This window comes from Grampus griseus (assembly GCF_964374135.1).
Source record: "Grampus griseus genome assembly, chromosome: 10".
NCBI lineage: Eukaryota > Metazoa > Chordata > Mammalia > Artiodactyla > Delphinidae > Grampus > Grampus griseus.
In genome coordinates, this window is record NC_139004.1 from 35,024,912 (window position 1) to 35,050,308 (window position 25,397).

At 41.1% G+C, this 25,397-nt stretch overlaps 1 protein-coding gene across 1 annotated transcript in view; it reads right to left on the reverse strand.

Moving 5' to 3' along the window:
- Positions 1-25,397, reverse strand: part of DNAH8 (dynein axonemal heavy chain 8) — a gene marked incomplete at its 5' end in the record, with an annotated part of 322,388 nt that overhangs the window by 34,699 nt on the left and 262,292 nt on the right. Inside the window, 5 exons of the mRNA XM_082664076.1 lie at positions 5,013-5,173; positions 10,445-10,546; positions 12,399-12,515; positions 22,760-22,915; positions 23,283-23,435. Of these exons, the coding sequence (XP_082520202.1) occupies positions 5,013-5,173; positions 10,445-10,546; positions 12,399-12,515; positions 22,760-22,915; positions 23,283-23,435 (689 nt within the window). The remainder of the gene's footprint in view (positions 1-5,012; positions 5,174-10,444; positions 10,547-12,398; positions 12,516-22,759; positions 22,916-23,282; positions 23,436-25,397) is intronic.

Genomic DNA, 25,397 nt, shown 5'->3' on the forward strand with positions numbered 1-25,397 from the left:
TTCACTCTAGCCTCCACCCCGTCATCATCCTTAATCTCTGCCGGTATCATTGCACACCTGGCTTTATTCACAGGGTCTCCAAGATGGTATCTTAGTCCAAATAGTCCTTAAGTATAGGAAAACGTGCTCAATTTCACTTAAAATAAGAGGAAATAAGTTAAAACTATGCCGAGATGCCATTTCTCACTTGTCATATTGGTGAAAAATAAGCTTCACCAACACGCTGTTGATGAGACCGTGAATCATGTTGTTGATTGCGTGACACTGTGCGTGTCATGTTGTTGGTGAGAGTGCAAAACAGCATAGCCTTCTGTAAGGGAAACTGAAAATATTCATTAATCCTTGATCTAGCAATCCCACCCATAGCAATTTATCCTGAAAAATACATCTCCAATAATATGAGGAACCACAAGCATGAGATTATTAATTGAGGAATTACTGGAGATAGCAAAATATTGGGAACAACCTACATGCCCACCCATGGGAGAATGGATGAATAAACTACGATGCATATAAACAATGGAAGAGCATGCAGCTGTAAAAAAAAAACATCCAGGCATACCTGTTTTATTGTGCTTCGGTTTACTGCACTTCAAAGATACTGCAGTTTTTACAAATGGAAGGTTTGTGGCAACCTTGTGTCAATCAAGTCTATTAGCGCCATTTTTTCCAAAAGCATTTGCTCATTTCATATCTCTGTGTCACAGTGTGGTAATTCTCACAATATTTCTAACTTTTATTTATTATTATTATATTTGTTATGGTGATCTGTGATCAGTGACCTTTGATGTTACTACTATGACCTGCTGAAGGCTCAGATGATAGCATTTTTTAGCAACAAAGTATTTTAAATTAAGATATGTACATTGTTTTTTAGACATAATGCTATTGCACACTTAATAGCCTTCAGCATAGTGTAAACATAACGTTTACATGCACTGGGAAACTAAAAAAATCATGTGGCTCGTTTTATTGCAATATTCTCTTTATAGTGGTAGTCTGCAACCAAACCAGTGATATCTCCGAGGTGTGCCTTTAATGAGGAAGATACCTATGAACATATAGATGATTATAGGATGCACTAAGTGAAAAAAGTGAGACACAAAATAATGTACATATATATATATACATATATATGGTATGGTAATTTTGTATCAGAGAGAAAGGATAATAAGAATATACATGGTACTTACATATGAGCAAAAAGAAACACAGGGGAGATAAACCAGAAACTAATGCATTTGGTTGCCTGTAAAGGAAGGGGAAATGGCTTGGGAGGGCGTGAGACTTCTCTAAGAACCATATTATCTAGTTGTGGCTTTTGAGCCATGATCATGTTTCATATACTTTAAAAAATCGACAACTTTTTTTAAAAAAAACCTAAAATGTAACAAATGAATGTACCTATACATCAACGGATAGCATAACCTCACAGATTTAAAACAATCTGAGTAACTTTTGAACATAGTGCTCTGTACACCCTCAGTGGGATATATTCTAGGGACGAAAGGAATTGCAAAGAAATCTTGACCTCCACTTAGTACATTTGTTGTTGGTCATGGTATTGGTGGTGCAATGGAGCAGGACCCTAGGGTCCTTGCCCCCCATGTCCTCAGCTTGCCTTTTGTCTGTGGAAAAACTTTAGCCAAAGAATAAGTTTAATCAGAGAAGCGAGAGAATGCAGAAACAAAGCAAAACAGTCCAACAAGACTAAATAATAATAGTGTAGTCATTAAGCGTAGTCAAGGACCTCTAGCTCCTCCTCAAGGGCTGTAGATAATATTCTGAGCTGTATCCTGTGAGCTGTCTTATAGATACTGAAACCCCTACCAGGTGGAAGAAGTTAACTACATGATGATGAAACTGTAGCCATGATATAAGCTGCCACAATTCTGAGAAATGAAAACAAACCAACCCTGGAACTGAAGATTAACCGTACTTAATCAAGATGACGCTGGTCAGACCACTGCATGACCAATTTCAAGATGACTATCAGAGCTGACTGTGCTGTTTCTGCATGTAGTCCCCTCCTTCTGTCTATAAAAGCTCTTGCCCACTGATTGTCAGTGGGGGAAGTCGGCCTTTGGATAGGAGTCCGCCCTACCCACTGGCTGCCAGCATCCGAAATAAAGCAAACTTTCCTTTCCACCCACTTGCTTCTTTATTGGCTTTTGAGTGGCGAGAAGCTGGACCCCACTTTCGGTAACAGCAGTGTAATTTGGAGCAAATGAGTAAACATATTGAAGCTGCTGGGAACCAGGGTTCTCCCTGAGGGAGAAAGGAGATAATGAGGGAGGACAAGGAAGAACCCTGAGGTGTACAATTGGTATTGGAGTTAGAGTATGAGCTCATAATGTTTTAAAAAATACGTATTTCCTAGCTCTGTCCACTCAGAGGGTCTATAAGCGCACACACACACACACACACACACACACACACAGATGTGGTTATGTATGGATATAGCTGTAGATACATAAATATACAGAGATGTAAATATAGAACAAGAAAAAGCTAATGGAACAAAATGTTAACAACTGGTGAACCAAGGTGAAGGGTATATAGGTGTTCACTGTACTTGCAACTTTTCTGAGGGTTTATAATAGTTGAAGATAAAATTCAAGGGAAAAAAATAGTTTGTCTTTATCATTTCCTCCCATCTGGATTACAATTTGGTTGCCCTTCTCTGGATTTTTTCTAGCTCTGGTTTATCTCTCTTGAGAGCTGGTGACCAGAACTGCCTGCAGTAATCCAGGCACAGGAATGCCATCCCTGTAAGTCAGGGTGAGGTGCTTCCAACCTTGTTTCATCTACTCCTTGGTAGGATCCTGTAGCACCAGACAGGATCAGATTCTCCAGGTACCAGCTATGGTGACTCCTCGGGCTCTTGCCAAGGATGGAATCAAAGTTTAGAGCCCTCATATGTGAACCACTCCAATTGCTAATTTACAAGTGCATTAAAACTTATTAGCCATTTTTCTGCCCACTCGTGTGAACTCATGAGATCTTTCCACGGACTATCCCCACTTATTAGATTCTCCGCAGCCTAGGAGAATTTAGTATTGCTGATGCATTCAACAAATATTCCCTGAGTATCAGGCACTATTTAGCACTCGAGGTACAGTAGTGAAAAAAGACAAAAGTTTCAGACATAATGGAGTTTATGTTAGTGATGGTAGGTAGATGATAGCAAATAAATAAGTAAAGAGTTGGTGATACAATCGATAGGAACAAAGCAGGCAAGGAGGATGGAGTCTGGGGTGGGGGTTAGGGAGTGGTTTGCAATTTTTAAATAAGACAGCCAGGGAAGGCGTCATTGAAAAGGTGACATTTAAGCAAAGACCGGAAGAGGTGAAAAGGTAAGCCACAGTGATACCTGGGGGAAGGATGTTCCAGGAAGTACAAGTATCCTGTGGTGGGAGCCGTCTGGCCTGACTAACAGGAAGGTAGTGGAAGTTGGAGCTGAGTGGCGAGAGTGAGGGAGAGGGCAGAAGGAGACCAGGCCATGAGGGGCGGGGCAGATGGTATTACTGGGCCTTGTAGGTCACCTGTAGGTCATTGTAAGCTTTTGCCCTTGACTTGAAGACAGGAGCCTCAGGAGGGTCCTGGGCAGAGAAGTGACGTGGTCTGACTCACATTTCTAAAGTCTTAGCTAAAGTAAACCTCTTTCTCTGTGTGTTCTCTTTCAGATAATGTTGATTCATGAACGGATCTCTGAGGACGCCTTTTTATTTCTTCATTTCAAAAGTCTCCTGCTAACTGATGACAGACTCTTCAAATAATAGCTAGAGCCGCCACCAAAGTACCATCACGGTTCTGTCACGGGGTCTGAAATGAGTGATGGCCATTCGTGGGTCTTTGGGGGTCACGCCCACATCTTTGAAGATGAAAAGAGGCATGGGAGAGATTAGAGGCTATGGAGAAGTGAGAATGAATGTGGGGGACACATAGGCCAGGAGGCCAAGCCTCGTGCTGGGGCGGGGAGCATGCTCAGGGTGGAGACACAATGCAATGGAAGCAAACAGGACTCTGTGATGTTGGGCGAGAGCAGGGAACCAGAGGGTGGAGACGTCCGTGCCCCATTGCAGCGCTGCTGAAATGGCCACAGCAGGTGAGTGACCAGGAGAGAGGTACAGTGCACTCCTCTCAGTTGTCACAGCTTAGAATCTACCACAGGAGTCTTGGTTTCTTCCATTTCCTGAAACCAGCCACTCTGCTGGACATAAACTTTGTGGTCTTTGGCCAGTGAGCCCAAGGCATGACCATCCAGGGAGACTCTCAGCTGGGGTTTCTTGGAGCCCTCTCTGTGGAGCTGGGTGGTCTTGTGTTCAGGTAGGGGTCTCTGGAGAGATGAGGGGTGAGATCTCATCCAAAGGACGGGTCTGAGAAGGGGCCTGGGACTTGGAGGCATGCCTTGTCTCTTCCCTCACCACCTCTTACCACAGTGACTGGAGCAGGGACATCACTCTGAGCCTTTCCTCCCGGGCTCTGCGTCTGTGGTCCTGTGCTCCTGTGCTCGCTGCATCATGCCCTCCATGGGCAGGTATTTACAGAAGGATGCAGGTGAGCAAGTAAGGGGAGAGGGACCATCAAAACAGAAATACAAGTCCTCCTCCTCTGTCCACCCTCCTGGCCCTTTACGGTTCTGTTTATGACCATTAATTTTTATTAGGTTTTTTGATGTAAAAGGCAAAGAACTGGGACGCTACTGTCTTATCAGACCAATGGCATCAAGACCAGTAACACCAACTGGTTTTATGACTCGACAGAGGAGAAATAATCAATGCATAAATTAGAGCTTTTAACATTGTTATAAACTCTGGAGCAGTAGGATTTAGTGAGCAGGAGCAGGCCAAGATATGACAAAATTGTAATTGCGAGATAGGAAGTGATAGGAAGTGACACTATTTTTCACAGTAAAATAAAAAGAAGGGAAAGGAGAAAATGAAATGCACAGTCTTTGCCAGGCTGGGTTACAAATGATCCTTTCAAATTAAAAAATGCCAGGAACTTACGTGATATCGGCATTAGGGTGAAGCCCAAAGACTTCGGGGTTATCTAGGGATGGCAATGACTGGATGTATTCAAAATACTGGTCCAAGGTTTTGCACACGGGGATTTTATACCCGGTATAAAAACAGAATGATGGTTCAAACATCTTCTCACTGAACCAGACCTATATGGGAGAGAAAACAGGAGAAATAAAATTGATGAACAACTAAATGAAAACCCAAAACTGCCACTATCAAGGAGATAGGATCACCTTATTTCCATCTTAATCATTTTTTATATTGGGTTTGAAAGTACCTTAACAAAACCACTGATAGTATAATTAGACATAGATTAAGAAAAGAGAGAGCCCACAACACAAAAACAATGAAACCCGGTCTTTGTTTAACACCAAAGAAGATACTTTCTAAGGGCGAGGAGGAGAGAGCCAGCCTTGCAAGCCTACCCTCTGCTGAAGTAATCTGATGACCCTCGAGCTCACTTTAAAGAGACGTGGGAATGTATTGCAGAAGCAATAACCAGACACATGAGAGCATATCTGGGCATTTTCACCGCCTGCTTTCTCCCCGCAAACAGGGCTCATGCCTGGGGGCTTATGTTGTGCTCAGCGTGGCTCACAGTGGCGCTGAGCACTGCACACGAGCAGGAAAACTTCTTACAAACATCTCCCTTCCCACCCTGAGCTGGAGAGCTCTCTCTGTTAATTAAGTTATGTCCCTGGACACAAGAACCAGATATATCCAACCATCTTACTGTTTTCCTTAAGACATCCTTTTCTCATTCCATATGAACTGATTATCTATAAGGTAACAGTGAGAGAACAGATATATACTTGGTGTGAGTAGACTTATTCTGAAGAGGAAAAAAAAATGCTGAATGCCTGTGAGCCTCATTTGAGGCAATAACTTCTGTGTCTAACGGAGTGATTTTCCCAGTAGGGAGGGAAATAATGGGATGGTGGGAGGAGCAGAAATGCAGGCAGGATGTCTGAGTCACTCAGAGGACTCCACGTGAAAAGAGAGGGGGATTGTGCCTTCCTTCGGTTGGTCACACTTTCTCTAGTATCTTCCCTCCATATCCTTCTTCTTCCAGCTCTTTTTAGGTCCAGTGATTGCTCTGAAATACCCTGTGTACTGGTTTTCTTCATTTTTTACTCATCACAGTTCTATCCTATTCAACTCCTGTCCACAAGGCCTTGAGCTTAGAAAAGGAACGGAATGCAAAGATGAGACACACCACAGTCCTTTCCTTCAAGGAGCTTGTGACACAGTAGAGAGATAAGCCAATTACATAATAACCACAAGATAAAGTGCACGAAGGTAAGAGACAGAGGAAATAAAAATAAGCAAAGTACTAAGGAGGCTTAAAGCCAAGAAGAAAGAATAGCCAGATGGATGTCAGGTAAAGCTTTATCTAGGAGGTGATTTTGGAGATAAGCCTTGAAGGATAGAATTTTGACAAAGGAACTTGTCAAAGAGACCACACACGCAAAAAAACTGACGCAAAAATGTGAGGCAGGGCTTCCCTGGTGGCGCAGTGGTTGAGAGTCCGCCTGCCGATGCAGGGCACACGGGTTCGTGCCCTGGTCCGGGAAGATCCCACATGCCGCGGAGCGGCTGGGCCTGTGAGCCACGGCTGCTGAGCCTGCGCGTCCGGAGCCTGTGCTCCGCAACGGGAGAGGCCACAACAGTGAGAAGCCCGCGTACCACAAAAAAAAAAAAATGTGAGGCAGGTTGGGTAAATGATGAAATCACTGTATTTACCCTAAGGTAAATATAATGCAGTGGTAAGAGATTGTACAGAAAAAGGGAAGTGAGGTCACATTGTGGATGACTATCAGGGTGAGGACTAGTGCTTAACTTAAAAAATGGGGAGCAGTTGAAAGTCATTAAAGAAAAACAGTGCTATGATGTTGGTCATTATTTATAAAGGTTAGTTTTTTAGGGATGTGGATGACTAGGGGGGGCAAAGGCCATGGGGTCTTCAGCACACAGACAACAAATGACCACACTGAGTTTCGTGTTGCCAGATGACATATGTGTATAAAGGGAAAATGAAGTTTCCTCTTGTTTTTCCACTACTTTATTTATAAAGTACAAAAGTATAAATTGTAAATCCACAAATAGCTAGACTCAAAAACACAAAAGTAGTTGAGTTTCACCAAATTTGGAGGATGTTTTTGGTATAATCAAAATACAGAGTATGAAGTCTGCATGGAATTACTTTGGGAGACTCTAGAAGGTACCCTACAAAAATAAGCAGTCATCCTCCAAGGACAATGAATAAGGTCCTACAATTATTGGTTTTAAGGGAGACATACCATAAGATGCTGAGAACAGAGAAAACAAATAAGGGTTCAAAGATAAGCCCCAAATTGAAAGTCATAGGGAAAGAGGATCCCATTTGAAGGCACTGGTTTACAATTGAAGTGATTTTCACTCAGGCAATTCTGGATAACATGGTCGGGGTAAAGAGGCAGCAGAGGACAGGCCTTTGCCTCCCTAGTCATTCACATTCTATGTCTATTTGAAGAAATTTATTAAGCTGAATGTTTATGTTTTTCTATACTGGGCTATCTTACATATTTTTTTTAAAGTAGGTTAAAAATTTTTTTTAATTTATTAAGCAAATACTAAGTAAAGGGCAATTCCCTTTCCTCCTCTTCCTTGACCTCTCTCAGTTGACATTTCTTCCTTCTCAATACATTAAAATACTCGGGGCCTTGTCCGTAGCTTCTTTTTTTTTTTTTCCTTTCCTTTCTCTACACTTTCTTCTTAGATGATGATCTCATCTAATATCTTGACTTTAAATACCATCTGTATAAGACAAATTCCAAATCTTTTTCTCCAGCCCTGAGCTCTCTCCTGAGCTCCACACCTGTAAATCCAACTGCTTTGTTTATCTTCATTCATTCTCTTATTCAACAAATATTTACTGAGCGCCTACTATGTGAAAGATTCCATTCCACGTGCTGGGAATTTGGTAGTGATGTAAAACAAGCAAAGTGCCTGCCCTTATGGAGCTTACAGTCTTGGACAACTGCACTTGGGTGTCCAGTAAGCATCTCAAAGTTTACATGATCAAAACAGAATTCCTAATTTCTACCCCCAGCCAATAAAACTCATTTTTTCCCTGCAGTTCTTTCCCTTCTCTGTAAATAGTCCCATGCTCCATCTAGTTGCTTAGGTCAAAACTACGAGTGATCCTTGACCAACCCCCTTCCTTCCCCATCAGCATTCTGCTGGTAGTATCTGTACAATATATCCAGAATCTAATCACCTCTCACAGTCTCCAGTGCCAAAACTCCAATTTTAGGTACTTGTACAGTTATTCTAACACAAAGTATGCTTACTAAGACATCTTTTTTTTTTTCTCTTTTGAACCTCAGATACAGAGGTGAGTTTATCATACTCCTGCATTTTATTATTCTCATGACTCTAGACCCTTTTTATTTTAGTTTCTCCCTCTTCAGCCCTGATATCCACTCCCAGCCTCCTTCCCTTTGAGGGCTTCTGTTTAAAGATATTGATGTATGTCCTTGAATTCATGTATTTATCCTTGAGAAATATACATGTACCACTTTATAGATCTCATTTTATTTTTTAAAGCTCTGCGCTCAACACTATGTTCCTAACATCGATGCATGGTGTCATACGGATCATTTCTTCCAAGTGCTGCATTGTATTCCATGATAGGCATCTATAACCTTTAACTCATCTATTCCTCTGTGACAGACTCCCGGGTTGCTTTCCACTTCCCACTATCCCAAACAATACTATGAATAATATCTTTGTACATGTCCACAGACTTGTCTGAGAATTCCTCTGGGACATACACTCAAGAGTGGGGTACACTCAAGAGTGGGATTCTGGTTCAGAGGGTAGTCATATCATGCACGCTTCTTTTTTTTTTTTTTTTTAATCATCTTAGTTTGGCCATGCCGCACGGCATGTGGAATCTTAGTTCCCCAACCAGGGATCGAACCTGCGCCCACCCTGCAGTAGAAGCGTGGAATTTTAGCCACTGGACTGCCAGGGAAGTCCCCATACATGCTTCATATGACTAAGTGCCACCAGATTGCACCCTTGAAGGGTGTGCAATAGTATTACATGTGCTCACCCACTACTGCTTATCTATTCTCTTAGGCTTCTTATCTATCCTTTTAGGCTTCTTCGGCCTCACAGTGGATGCTGTAATGCACTACCAGATCCTTCTCCGGGACCTAGGCACTCGCTCCCCCAGCTGTCTGGAGTACTGGCTACTGAGGGCTCACAACATTGTCCCTCCCAGGAATTGCCCTGGCAGAAGGGAGACGCCTCAACCAAGATCATGCCCTGGGGGAAGGGATGACCCACAAGCAGATCTCCATCTCAGAGTCTGTTTCTGGAGAACCCAACCTATGATGGTCACCTGCAGCTCCACACAAAATATTGCCATGACATTTTCATACATATCCATTCGTGGGCTTTTTCTAGAAATGTTCTGGGATGTTTACCCAGGATACTTAGTTTCACTAAGTTTTGCCCAATTGCTTCCCCGGAGATCTGTACCAGATCTGCCTCCACACACGCTTACCAATGCTTATCATCCACCTTTCTCCACATTCAGCTTTAAGAAAAACTTGCAAATACTAGTAAGGGTTGAAAAGAAATTCAGATTTCTGGTCAACCTCCCGTTTACCAAAATACCCTCAAAGCTTATGCCTTGTTGTTGAGGTCTTAATTTTGTTAAAAGGGGGAAAAAAATCAAAGAATTAACAACTTAGATCCTAATATAGAGAACTCAGATAACGGTAAAATATCTGATTTTTTTTCCGCTCAGGTAATGTACTTTGCTTCTTTAACGTGTAAAAGTTTTAGGAATAACTTGAATCTGGTAGATGTACTTATACTATTCACCCTTGATGTGAAAGCCAGAATTGCTAAGAATAATATTCTCTAGAAAATGTTTACCCACATGATATATGCAGATTTTACTGGGAACAGAGGAAAAAATGAACACTTCATCAATTTTCAATTGTCTGTCCTAATGGAAAGAGATGAGAAAACTCAAATTTTGGTTCATTCTCCAATCACTTATCTTGGGGCTTCAAATCGCCCTGAAGACTTGCAATCAGAGGAAAAGGCAGAGATATTATGTCCAGTATTTTTATAGGAGGGGAAGTGGGGAGAGACCGTGGACATGAGCAGCTAATCTATACAGGAGAAGATTCATAGACCATTGAGAGTTGACCTTTGTTCTGTCCTGGACCACAAGTAGATTGTTAGTTGGTTTGGTTTTGGTTTGGTTTGGTTGGCTGATTCTTTTCAGAAGCTCTGCTCTGTATTTTTTTTCCCTTTAAGTTTGGCTTACCTGCTACAAACAAAAAATATTCTTGTTTAATAGGAAGATGCAATGAGATGTACATCCATGCTTTTTTTTCCCTAAACTGACTTACTCTAGCGAAGCAATTAAGCAGACGTTTATCAAAGTCGTCCGTGACTCTGCCCCCATACTGTACTTCTCCGATCATGTACCGAACAGTACTCCACGACACGCCCTTTATTAAAAACAGAAAAGAATTATTCATAGTCAACCCAAACAAATAGTTCTAAACATTTTGGATCTTCCTCTAAAAGAAAGGTCTGGAAAAGGAAGCACTAGCTAGACTGCATTTAAAATTACTCATTATCTTATATTAATAACTCTTTTGCTCTTACATGACTGGAACTGCTATGGTTTGGTCACCAAAGAAAAATCTACAGTACTAAACGTTGGTGACTATATTGCTCATTGATTATTTAAAATAGGGGGAAAAGAAGACTATTTTTCAATCTGTGGATGTAATTATCTGTAATACTCATTATAGTAATGCCAAGCTGTTAGAGAAGAAAAAAGTCACGTTTAGTGAAGAAAGGAGAAAAATCAAGTAATCAATGCTCTAATATGCTTTCTTAGTAATATATTTTCTGAAACAGTATAAGAACAACTAGAACATTATTCACAAGATTTTTCTACAATGCAATCCTTTCCTGTTTCATTATGTGAGCTATGACTACATCAAAGTATTTATTAATTTCCATAGCAATCTTATACTAGCAATACATTTCAGATATTAATAGTTTTTTTATTTTAAAAAATACTTCAATACATTTGGGGTAGGAGAAGTAAGGATGCTTAATTTTTATTTAATTTCTCTTGGTTAAATTTTTATTTTTCAGCTTCATTGCCTTTCAAAGCAACTATTTCAAGGTAACTGTCATTTGTATATACCAAAATGATAAACAGTCCCAGAATACGAACCCATATGATATAATTTTTCATCAAAATGTCCTACTCAATTTAATATCCCTTTGTAATTTCTAAGAAAAATGATGGTTTGATTCTAGATTTCCCCCCTACCCGGAAATAATTCATCATGGCTCACTGTCATCATACTGATACTGCAGAATGTATGATTATCTTTGAGATCTACTATGAGAAGGAAGAGAGGGAGAGACGATAGGAAACTTGTATTTATTGAGCCCTGATTATGTACCACACACTGTGCTTTCACAAATGCTAGCCCATTTATTCCTCACGGAAACCATGGCCATTTTATAGATGAGGAAACAGGCTCTGAGAGGCTCATAAAATTCCTCAAGATCATGGAAAAAACAGATTTCCAACTCCTTGCAACACTTGTGTGAAAGGACAACTGGGTTTGTGTTCTTAGCTCGGTGACCTTGAGGAAGTTCCTTGTCTTCTCTTGTCTAGTACGTCATCAGTAAAATGGGGATCATAGTAACACCTTGGGTATCTACCTCACTGAGTTGTGAAAATAAAAACGAGACCCTGCACATGCGAGCACTTTGAAAATTGTGAAGTGTTACACAAGGATCAGTGACCATTATTCAAATCATTGCTATTTATCTGCATAAGCTTAAGTGTCTGTTAAGATGTGACTTAAGGTACAAAAGAACTTTTACATGGGCTGGGAGATATTCTCATTTCTGAGGATTCTGAGGAAGCATGAGTGAGATAAAGGAAGAAAAGTCTGATTTAAGGTATATATTCTCTTGAAGTACACTGTGGCACTTGGATGTGACATGAAGAAGGCTGTGGTGTTTCTCAACACAATGAGTTCCTTTGTCAGGGCTCTGCCTCTGTTGTGCATGTCCTCAGGAAAGAGAGAGATTGGGTGGAGGGGGACACAAGTGTGAGATGGAGAGTCCCAGTGCGCTCCTATGGGCAGTAGGGGTGTGAGTGGAAATGGCTGGACCAGTAAACAGGTGATTGGAATGATCGGTCCCCTTTGGGAGAGCTGGGGGGAACCTCAGCAGAGCCACTGCATATCCCAGACTGGGAATGTCTGTAGAACTTTGATTTAAGGATGGCAATGAAGACAGAAAAAAAAAAACAATTTCACTCACTTTCTTAATATCGCATTCATCAAGGTGATTCTGAATAAACTGAACGCTGGCTGAAAAGTCAGCAGAATTGAATTCATAAGGAATATTCCATCCTAAGGGACCAAATTTGCGTCGCTCCTTAAAAACAACAGAGAAAAGTAATTGAGCAAGAGTTTTAAATTGTATTGCAGCTGATACCTGTTTTTATTATTAAAACATAAAGTACAGTAAAATTAAGGCATGATATTGAAATAAGTTGACATCATAAAAGAACAGTATATGATTTTGGATATAGTAACAAATAGAGATATTACTCCTTGGCTCTAGAAGGCTTTCAAGAGCAAATCTCCAAATATTTGCCAAATTGGAGTTCTTGGGTTTAAAAAGTGTAGGTCTCCATCGTCAACTCAAAAAGTGCAGTAGGTGCTCAATAAATATCTGTTGAATGAATTAATTTATTCTAAACTGGACTGTTGAAAGTTTCAAATGTTAAATGCAAGGGTTTGAATTTTAGTTTTTTAAGGTGAATGACTTAAGCATTCAACGGCATTTAGACTTCCTGCTAGTTTCACTTTGTAATCTTGCAGTTTCAGATTTTGAAAACTAAACGTTTTCTGTGGTAAAACATGACATCTCTCTCTTAAAACGTTCATATTGCCTTCATTTGTCTCTCCTGTGAAACAGCGGCTGTTTCAAATCACCAAATTACTCACAAATAATCAAATGAGGCTCAGGCCAAATGACTCAACTGCTTTGATATTCTGGAGACCATTTTAAAGGTATGTGAGTGTTAGAACTGATATTTCCAGGCCGTCATCACCTAGTACACAACACGGATTAACTCAAACATTACCATACCATCAGCTGTCCCTGCCTCAGCACACAATCAGTCTCTCTAAGAAAGGTCCAATTATTTATTCAGGAATAAATAATTGGTGGAACTTCCTTCCACCAGGAAGTCCTCTTTTAAGATATTAAATAAAAACATCAAAAATAATTTGGGTCCAGATGTCCACCCTGGGAGGTCAGACTGAGGGCAAACAACCCTTAAAATTGTCAACTACTGGGCTTCCCTGGTGGCGCAGTGGTTGAGAGTCTGCCTGCCGATGCAGGGGACACGGGTTCGTGCCCTGGTCCGGGAAGATCCCACATGCCGCGGAGCGGCTGGGCCTGTGAGCCATGGCCGCTGAGTCTGCGCGTCCGGAGCCTGTGCTCCGCAACGGGAGAGGCCACAACAGCTAGAGGCCCGCGTACCGTAAAAAAACAAAAACAACAACAACAACAAAAAAATGTCAACTACTAGCGTTATTTCTAGAGCTGTTCTTCTTTAGGTTAGGCTGTCAGGTGTTGGACATTTGCATGGTGTGACTCCCCACTCCTTAGCTAATTAGACCAAAGGTGAACAACCAGCCTAAGAAGAGCCAGCAATATCCCTTCTCCCAGGAATTTGGACTTAGAGTTCAGAACAGGTATTCAGAGTTTGTCCTAGTCAGAACTTAAACTAGAGAGGTTTGTAAACTCAGGAGCTGTGAAGAACCATCTTCCACCTTGAACACAGAGAAGATTAGGAGGAGCCACGGGGCTGGGAGGAGGCCCTGACAGGAGGAGACATATCTCCCATTTTTGTCTCCCCTTTTGTACCTGCGCCTCGGGAGAAGGATCATGGTTGTCTAATAAACAAACATGTGAGTTGATGATTATCAGCATGAAAGGCACTCTCTCACTCTCCGGAGGGTCAATTAGGAAGCTGACATGTGGTTTTGAATTTCTTGCGTGGGTCCCAAGAAGCACTATGGTGAGCCTCCTCCAGGTTGCTCTAGGAGCAAGGCGGGCCTGGAGGGTCTATGGGGTACTAACACGAAAATGCGTTCAGCTAACACTTGAGGCTCTGGGATTTCTTCCACCTTGAGGGCTTCAAAGAGAAGAATGCTGACCACTTACGAACCAAACACAAATGTTCTCCCATTGTTTAAAAAAAGAGAATCAACTCTAAAACAGTTTTACCTGTTTTGACTTAGTTTTTAAAATTTACTGTTCAATTAGGTAGGAGACTGAATGAACAACAATTCTTTCTTTCCAATTACTGAAGCTGCTTAAATTGTCTCTGTGGAAACACTCCCGTTTACATGCACTGAGCAATTGCAATTCAGTTGCTCCTTAAAATGTGATCTTTGAAAATTGCCCTAATGCTGAGGTTTGCTTCATTTTATGTTACTTACTATCAATTTTTATTTAAAATGTTCAGTTTTTAGGTTGGTTCACTAAAGTCATAAACTGTTTAACTCCTTTTAGAAAAAAAGACAAAATGTGGTGTCTTTTCTTTCACAAATGAGGTCATTTCACTTTCTTGCTATTGTTTGTTTTTTTTTTTACTCACTGACCCCTGTAAGTGACAATAAAGAAAAAAACAACCCCTAAGTATCATCTTGGAATAATATCAGGGTAGACTCAAACCACTGGGACCTAAGACCTCATTTGGAAGCTCAAAAACAGAGGACTTTGCTAGAATTTGGAATATTTGGCATATTGAATCTCTCCAATCCAATTAGTATTTTTGAAACTATAGGATGAGTCTTATGTTTAGAAAAATATTAGGATGAGTCCAATAATAGAAAAATATTAGAATCAGTGCATTTTCAAGAAGTTTTAATCTAGCTGAGAAAATAAGACAAAACAGGAAAGGACAACAGGGTACTAAATATAATTAACTGTCAAAATTTCACAGGTGATAAGCTTGAAGAAGACATTCAATCAAGGGCTCCTGGGAAGAATGAAACTGAAGCTGGTCTTTGAAAAGAAGGGAGAAAAGAATCCCGGGCTTAGCAAAGGTCAGGAGCAAAGACAGGAATGCAAAGTTCACGATTCATCCAGAAGGAGGCTGCAAGACTGTGCCACTGCAGCAGAGGACAACCTCTGGTGAGTAGCTGGAACTACGTCCCCATGTGATGATTCAGGGATGAAACATAGACAGATTTGATGTTAGGAGAAAGAGCTAAAACCTGACTCAACAGAAGGGGGTTATTATCCATTATTAAGTTGGAGATGATGATTTTAGGAAGACTAGTCTACTCCCTGCTAGACTGAACCAATAAGCTTCCTTCTTTTTATTCCAAAGAATATATAAAACACAACTACTAGTGAAATATGGAAAACCTGGAATACTCCTTAGAACACCGAAGAGAAGCTGTTCAATGGAGTCATTTTAATGATGTCAAAGCTATTTCCAGTTTTATGTTAGAATCTACCTCAGTCCAATGATCCCCCGCCTCCCACAGTCCAGCGCAGATTCACTTCAGTCCCATCTTTAAAACAAAGCTCTCTGTGGAGCATCACACCTATTTATTTAATAACTGGAGTTAGCATAAGATGAAAAATGCAATCTATACTAGACAATATAAGGGAAACTTGAATATGTAAAAATAATTAACAGAAATGGTCAGAACCACTGGGAAACACTACAGAGGTACGTGTAAAAGATCTTCTTAAAAATCTGTATCATGTTACTGTAATTATTTTGAAGAGATTTGCACTAAGAACTTTATAATCACACTTCCCCAAAGGGAGAACTGTTATAAACAGTATTAAATTTGAAGGGAGTGTTTGTCAAGGCTTAAACCTAAAAAATATGTCAGAGGGGCTTCCCTGGTGGCGCAGTGGTTGGGAGTCCGCCTGCCGATGCAGGGGACACGGTTCGTGCCCCGGTCTGGGAAGATCCCACGTGCCGTGGAGCGCATGGGCCCATGAGCCATGGCCGCTAAGCCTGTGCGTCCAGAGCCTGTGCTCCACAACAGAAGAAGCCACAGTGGTGAGAGGCCCACGTACCGCAAAAAAAAAAAAAAAAAATATATATATATATATATATATATAAATATATGTCAAAGAAGTAAACACTTTTCTGAATGAGGAACTGTTAACAGTGGTACTCTCTGAGCCCCATAGATATGGCCAATTTTATTAAATATTAAACAAATATTTTAAGAGCCATGGTAGAATTTCCGAGTTTGCAACTGCCATCGCAGGCCCTTAGAACTCCTAATCAAAGATTCTTGCAGTAAACCTCACAAAGCTGTGTATAAGCCGTAAGAAAAGTCCCGAATGTGGGCTTCAATGTGGGTGAGCCAAGGTGAGGGGGAGAAATATCCAAACCATGAAAAGGTCATAAAAATGACTAAAGACTCCTCCCTTAAGGGCAGTGGCTCTTTGGGAATTATTCTCCACTCTCACTGCATATTAGAATCACTTGGGAAGTTTTTAAAAGGTCTGAGCTCTTCACCCCGATGCCTCCTCCAGGGGATTCTGGGGCCCAGGCAATGGCTGAGGTCCACTGCTTAAGATGCTCATGGGTCCAACGTGCTGCACTACAAGCGGCAGTATATTGACTATCAATAGGAACAAAACAGGAAACGTTATTGTGACCTGCAGGAGGTGTTGGGAGGAGACTACAAATGGAATTGTTGAAGAAGAATTGTTGAATTTCAGAAGACCAAGACTTTGAAGGAAGGTATATTTAAAATTAAAATCCTGAAGGGTGAGTGTGGGCTTGCTCTGAAGGCCAGAACAGTGCTACAGCGGACTTTCTGGCAAAATGTAGAGAGAATATTGAGGCCAGAGGGAAGTTTCCCCCTAGAGTCATCTTCAAGAGGATGCGGGAGGACTTCTCTGGTGGTGCAGTGGTTGAGAATCCACCTGCCAATGCAGGGGACATGGGTTCGAGCCCTGGTCTGGGAGGATCCTGCATGCCGCAGAGCAACTGGGCCCATGAGCCACAATTACTGAGCCTGCGCTCTAGAGCCCGTGAGCCATAACTACTGAGCCCATGTGCCACAGCTGCTGAAACCCACGCACCTAGAGCCCGTGCTCAGCAACAATAGAAGCTGCTGCAGTGAGAGGCCCGCACACTGCGGCGAAGAGTGGGCCCCACTTGCTGCAACTAGAGAGGGCCCGCACGCAGCAGCGAAGACCCAACACAGCCATAAATAAATAAATAAATAAAAGGATGCGGGAAACGTTCTCAGGAAGTAGCGTCCTAATAAGCGGAGGAATGCCCCATGGTGCTGGGGATGAAAGGCTCCCACGGGGAGGGCAGGAGGGCTGGCTGGCCGAGGCAGAGACATCGGCCGACTGCAGCAAGAGCGGCCGCTGCTGCAGTAACCTCCTGGCCAACGTGGAGGTCGAGTTCCTGGAGGAGAGGGGAGGGAAGCCAGGGGGAGTAGGAAGCAAGCAGAGCTTAGTGCAGAAGTGGCTGGTGCAACTATGCAGGTTGCCATGGCAGTGCACCCCCTTCTACTGGGTAATCCTGCTCCCATCCCAAGACACCCTCCACCACTCTTCTGCCCCAGATTGTCCTTGACCAGCCAAATCTACTTCCCCTTCTTATAGGAGAGGAGGGATGCTCATTTTGTCCTCTGCAACAAGAGTAGGGTCCGCATAACACACGATGCTCTTGAGCTGGAGTGAGCTGATGGCATGATGCCAAACTTTGATTCAGTAAGAGAAACACATTGGAGGGCAGGCAGGGGTTGGCTATTTTACCACTCGCTCCTGCATTCTCATGTGTTATGGATTCCAGCACGAACCCCTTGTAACCGAGCAGGAACCTCTGAGGCCTTCCCAGGATAGAACCCCCCACCCATGTCCTCTGCCCGCCTATTGTCTGTAGAAAACCTTCAGTCAAAGAATAAATTTAATCAGAGAGGTGAGAAAATACAAAAAGAAAAGAAAAAACAAGACCAAATAATAATACTTTAGTCATTAAACAAAGTCAAGGACCTTTATTTCTTCTTCAAGGACTACAGATAATATTCTGAGCCATGTCCTTTGAGCTGTCTTATAGATACTGAAACCCCCACCAGGTGGAAGAAGTTAACTGTATGCTGCCCACAAGCACATAGACCCAAGACCAGCTGGAACCAAACAATTGACGATGCTGGCTCCCAATTACCTACCTCGCCACCAACCAATCAGAAGAATGTGCACGAGCTGACCATGCCCTGTTCCTTGAACACTATAAGACTCCTCACTACCCCCTCCAGGGTGGTACACACAGTTTTGAGGGCATTAGCCTGCTGTGGTCCCCTCTGCCTGACAAAGCAATAGAGCTATTCTTTTTTACTTCACCCAAAACTCTATCTCTGCATTTCTACTCAGCAAGGGTGAACAGGGGCCGAGTTTCGGCAACACTCTCCCCAGCCCAGAAGCTTCATATTATGTGACATAAACCAATTCCCTCTTCTTTTTTTCAGTCTCTGCATGGACAAAAGTATATACATCGTGTTTGTATAAAGCAAGGGATATCCAGGTAAATTTGGAGGAATCAATTCATCGATTAAAGAATCAGGAAAAGACTTGTATGCAGAAAACTATAAGACACTGATGAAAGAAATTAGATGATACAAACAGATGGAGAGATATACCATGTTCCTGGATTGGAAGAATCAACATTGTGAAAATGACTATACTACCCAAAGCAATCTACAGATTCAATGCAATCCCTATCAAACTACCAATGGCATTTTTCACAGAACTAAAACAAAGAATTTCACAATTTGAATGGAAACACAAAAGACCCCGAATAGCTAAAGCAATCTTGAGAAAGAAAAACAGAGCTGGAGGAATCAGGCTCCCTGACTTCAGACTATACTACAAAGCTACAGTAATCAAGACAATATGGTACCGGCACAAAAACAGAAATATAGATCAATGGAACAGGATAAAAAACCCAGAGATAAACCCACCTTATCTTTGATAAATGAGGCAAGAATAAACAATGGAGAAAAGACAGCCTCTTCAATAAGTGATGCTGGGAAAACTGGACAGCTACATGCAAAAGAATTAAATTAGAACACTTCCTAACACCATACACAAAAATAAACTCAAAATGGATTAAAGACCTAAATGTAAGGTCAGACACTATAAAACTCTTAGAGGAAAACATAGGCAGAACACTCTATGACATAAGTCACAGCAAGATCCTTTTTGACTCATCTCCTAGAAAAATGGAAATAAAACCAAAAATAAACAAATGGGACCTAATGAAACTTATAAGCTTTTGCACAGCAAATGAAACCATAAACAAGAAGAAAAGACAGACCTCAGAATGGGAGAAAATATTTGCAAATGAAGCAACTGACCAAGGATTAATCTCTAAAATATAGAAGCAGCTCAGGCAGCTCAATATCAAAAAAACAAACAACCCAGTCCAGAAATGGGCAGAAGACCTAAACAGACATCTCTCCCAAGAAGATATACAGATTGCCAACAAACACATGAAAGGATGGTCAACATCACTAATCATTAGAGAAATGCAAATCAAAACTACAATGAGATATCACCTCACACCGGTCAGAATGGCCATCATCAAAAAATCTAGAAACAATAAATGCTGGAGAGGGTGTGGAGAAAAGGGAACCCTCTTGCACTGTTGGTGGGAATGTAAATTGATACAGCCACTATGGAGAACAGTATGGAGGTTCCTTAAAAAAACTAAAAATAGAACTACCATACGACCCGGCAATCCCACTACTGGGCATATACCCTGAGAAAATCATAATTCCAAAACAGACATGTACCACAATGTTCACTGCAGCACTATTTACAATAGCCAGGACGTGGAAGCAACCTAAGTGTCCAACAACATATGACTGGATAAAGAAGAGGTGGCACATATATACAATGGAATATTAGTCAGCCATATAAAGAAACGAAATTGAGTTATTTATAGTGAGGTGGATGGACCTAGAGACTGTCATACAGAGTGAAGTAAGTCAGAAAGAGAAAAATAAATACTGTATGCTAACACATATATATGGACTCTAAAAAAAAAAAAAAAAGGAAAGTTCTGAAGAACCTATGGGCAGGACAGGAATAAAGACGCAGACATAGAGAATGGACTTGAGGACACTGGGAGGGGGAAGGGTAAGCTGGAACGAAGTGAGAGGGTGGCATGGACATATATACACTCCAAATGTAAAATAGATAGCTAGTGGGAAGCAGCTGCATAGCACAGGGAGATCAGCTCGGTGCTTTGTGTCCACCTAGAGGGGTGGGATAGGGAGGGTAGGAGGGAGATGCAAGAGGGAGGGGATATGGAGATAATATGTATACGTATAGCTGATTCACTTTGTTATACAGCAGAAACTAACACACCATTGTAAAGCAATTATACTCCAATGAAGAGGTTAAAAAAAGAAAATCTGGTACTTGACTATTATATCCAACACTAGAAAAATATAAGCCACAATCTGTCTATTCAGAACAGTCCTTCCTGTAACAGTTGTGTGTTAAACTCTAATGTGCACACGAATCACTTGGGCATCTTATTACAATGCAGAATCTGATTCAGTGGGTCTGGGTGGGGCCTGAAATTCAACTCTTACAAGTCCCCAGGTGATGCAGATGGTGCTGACCCAGGACCACAAGCTCCTAAAGAATTCCAGATTTTTCTGTCAAGCTGGCTTTATCCTAACCAAGAAAAGAATATGTTTAGGCAATATCACAGTAAACATTTCTGAAATTGATAAAACTAGAACCGAGGGATAAATGCTTGAATTATCTGCACTCCTTGTATAGTCATAGAACTGGACAACAGAATGTTAGAAATGGGAAAAATCTTGACAGATCACCTCCTTCTGCCTCTAAACACACAGATGGGGAAACAGAAGCCTCGAGAGGGACATAAGTTGACCAACCTTACGTAGCTAATTGATGTCACAACAGGTCTAAAATCCAGGCTTCCTGACTCTCCGTGAAGTGCTCTTTCTAACACTCTATGATTGGATTTTAAGAGATCTTCGCAACCTTTTTTTTCATAGACATGCCACTGTTAGCTTCACGGCCTTAGCAGTGGAGATTTTTTTCTGTTTTAACCCAAATACAAGCCACTTTAAGTGCAAGCACACTTCGGCCCCATGACTGGCCCATGGTCCTGTTCTTCTTTTTAACCCTTGGATAATGGCCACTAAAAACACAGGTTGCCATGTTGACCATATGGAAAATACCCCCCAGTCATCTGTCTGTGATAAGCACAGTGGAAGAGTTGAATCATCACTACTAGGAAAAGAATCATAAAATTTATTATTTGTGAATTGGGCTTTAAATAACAGAGTTTAAAGCAATATTTGTATTAGAGTGTGATAAGGCCTAGCAAACCCAACAATTCCCAGATAAGAATACATGAAATCAGCTTCAGTGACTTGAAAGCTGTACTTTACAATCAATCCAAAGGCCACAATGGAACTTAGCAAGAATAACCACCCGCTAAGCGTTTAACCTGATTTTAAGTCTCTCAGAGTTGGGGGACAGATAAACACCAGCTGTCCCCTCTAAACAGCCCTCTCTGTTGGGCAGCATGAAACCTGGTAAAGTGGTGGGGCCAAGGAACCTACGGGTAAACATGCCCAGTATTTTCTGGGGTGGGCACCAAATCCCCCTCCACCTTTGGGCAGGGTGGGTAGAGATGAGGCCAAGCTCTGCCGGCTGCTGTGCACAGCTGAACCATGACTCCTGGTTTAAACCAGTTGATTCATTTTGTCCTCACTCCAACCTCAGGGAAAGAAGAAATGTAGGAAAGAGTTAAAGGAGTCCCTTTATCTCTCTGTGAAATCAAGGAGTGAATCAAGTACATTAAAATTATACAGCTTTCAAATACAGAACAAAATACAAAATCCAAATATAGAACAAAGCAATAACAAAATGAAAATAATCCCATAGAGATGTTGCTGGGCAGCCATAAAATTATTAAATGACTATATAAGTACACAGTAAAAGCAAAGAGGAAACAACGTGAAGAAGACAGGTGACCCTTGTGACTCCTCTTCCCAACACCACCACTTCTGTCACCGGTGGGAGGAGGGTTGAAACATACTTGTATCCAGGGCAGACAGCGTGGGGCTTGACTCCTAGATCTACTGTTTAGAAAGGAACTTAACCTCTCTGAGTCTCAATTTCCTCACTTGTAAGATGGTGATAAATCCTACCTTGAAAGGTGGCTGTTAGTATTACATGAGATGGTGTATATAACATTCCTGGCCAGCACAGGCACTTTCAAGACCAAGCTCCTATCACAGTAATCCGTTTGTTCATCCCACAAATATTTATTGAGCTCTGGCAATGCCCCAGCTGCTGCTGTCACAGGGGGAGACCCAGCAGTTACAAAAGAACAAAGTCATTGCCCTGGAGAATCTTATACTCTAGGGGCCCAAAGTGGGGGTGTGGGGGCAGGAGGACACATAAATACATAAACAAATATGTATGTCCTGTGCCAGGTGGGGAAAAGTGCCATGAAGGAAAAAGAAAGCAAGGTGAGGAGAGCAGACAGTGCAGCAGAGAGGCAAACATAACATCATTAGCATCCTCTAAATGTGCAAACTGCTCTCAGAAGTTACCTGCACCGTGGAGTGTAAAAATGCTACAGTGTAAAGCATTGGCTTCCACATGGGTAAATTACTGATATCCAGAAGGTCTTGATTAATTCCAGCAAATGTTCTTTTCAAACCTGCGCGAACGCCTTGGGGTGGCTCATTAGTGAATTTGAGAGAAGTCTGTCATAAAAAGCAAATAGTAGTTTTGTTTCTATAAATTACTGTGAAGAATAAAATAGAAATTACAACACATCAGCCAACAATATGCTTATGGTACATAAATGGGCACCGTGTAAGCTACTTGCATTGATCAGAGCTAAAACCCAATAAATTAATACTGAGTCTTATAACTCTTCTGTGGGAATCTTTACCATATAATCTTGATAATTATAGTCAAGATTTTGACGATAATGGCATAAGATTTTGCAACGCAGCCTCTACTGGACCAGAAAGCCCTGTTATGTTTGCCATCTTTCCATAATCATATTTGTGCCATCTTTATTTGTATAACTCTCAAGGAAAGGATACTTATCTCACAGTAACAAACCTGAAGCAATGTAATGGGAAACCGATCGTGGGGCTCGGTAGTTAGCCACACTCGGAAAGTATCATTGCTGGCATCAGTGGTAGTTAATGTCTCTAGCAATTCTTCCATGAATTCTAGGCCAAGGTGACAATTCTGCAGTAATACCCAGCCACCCTGTATTCAAAAATGATTTCATATTAATTCCTTATAACTTTTTTTGCTATGACTTTAATAAAACAAAACATACAAACAAATTTTTTGAAACTTTTACTCAGGGCATAAGAATACTCTGTTTTGAGCACATATATTTTAATGAAATTGTTATATGTCAATACAATCTTCTTTTTTCTGTTAGTTGTAAAGCTGGTTACTTGGAATCAAGTGGGTTCAAAATGATTGTATCCTGCCATCCCTGGTTTAGAAGGGAACAAAAGTTAAAATTTGAAGTCAGACTTGTTTAAGTACAGTGTGTGCACCATCTAATGGTGGGAATGGGTATTTTGGAATTTGTAACTTAAATTGTCCTGCCTAGGGTAAATCAGAAGGGACTCACCCCGAAACCAAGTTGTCCACTGTCACAAAGAGAGACACACATTACCTCATGAAAGCTGGAGGTGTCGACGAAAACTCATTAACAATCAAGTTAGGAAGAAAAGAGAATTTTATTTGAGCCAAACTGAGGATTATAGCCTGGGAGACAGAAGCTCTGAGACCTGTCTTGCCTGTTACAAGTCAAAGGCAGAGTCATATACATTTTCGAGACAAAGGATCATACATCAAAATGACATGCTGACATTTCACATGAGGTTCACCAAAGATACACAGTCCAGGTACACATACAAAGCCAGCAACAAGTCACCATGGCTCCCTGCAGAGTTGGAAAAGCATGCTAATCTTTTAAGAAGTTACCTGGCTAGCGTCAGAAAAAAGGGGAAAAAAATTGATCTTTGCATTCGAGCAAGCATTCCCACCTTTGAGGAGGTCTGGTTAATGCGTTATGCAGATGCACATTGTACACTAAAAGGGGAGGGAGGAGGCCCAAATGAGCAGAGAGAGAGAATTTTATGCTTAAGTTTTCTTCTCCTGACTTAAAATACCAATTTTATTTCACCAGAGGCAATAAAATACATTTGGTGACATTTGCTACCATAATATTAAACCTTATTCTTTGCCATCACTCCTCCCAGATATTCCTGAAACCACAAAACTTTCTAAGCACTATCTAAATACTTGATAAAACCTTCTTTAACAATGTAATTCACATGACCGTCACAGTTCTATAAGAACACAGTTTATTAGCCAGACAATATCTTGATATACTTATATAATGAGATCAGATAAATACAGCTACAAATCATTGAGCTTAGTGTATGTATGGTAAGGCCTGTATATACACCTTCTACTGCAAGAGAAAACAGAACTCAGACTGGCTTAAGCAGCAAAGGGGACTTGTTGGTCTAGACAACTGGGATGTCTAGACCAAGATGGACTTCATGGTTGGTTTGTGTCATCGTGGATCCAGTTACTCTCTGATTCCCTGCTCTGCATTCCACCGTGTCAGCTTTATCCTAAATCTTTCAAGTGGCAGTGTGGCTGTACCTATTCATGGGTTATTGTTGTTGTTTGTTTGTTTGTTTGATAATGCCATTATTATCAATATTTATCCTACCTTGAGACACAGAACATGGAAGTTATAAAAGCTAAGATTCCAAAGAAGGTTAATGTGAATGCTGTACCAAATTTAGAAGTTTCTCACTCGTGGAAACTGAAGAACTTATTTAAGACCCAAAGTCAAACTGTCAAATCACTCAATAGAGTGAATTATTTGATCTGAGTAAAAATAATTATATATAATTTCTTCAATATATATAAATTAAATACAATATATTATTGAATTTAATTAAGTGGTAAAGATTAAGGCTTGGCGCACTTGAGAATTAATGACTAGCCTGAAACTTTGATGAACCAAGCAGAGTTTTAGCCCATTAACCCTCTCCAGTCATTAATTCCCAGGGAAAAGCTGCACCACAGTTGCTACAGACGTTATGAGATCAAAAGCTTAAAAATAAACCAAGATCTTATTTTATTTTTATCAATGGCGCAATTTCTTATTGCTGCTGAGATTGCTATCTACCA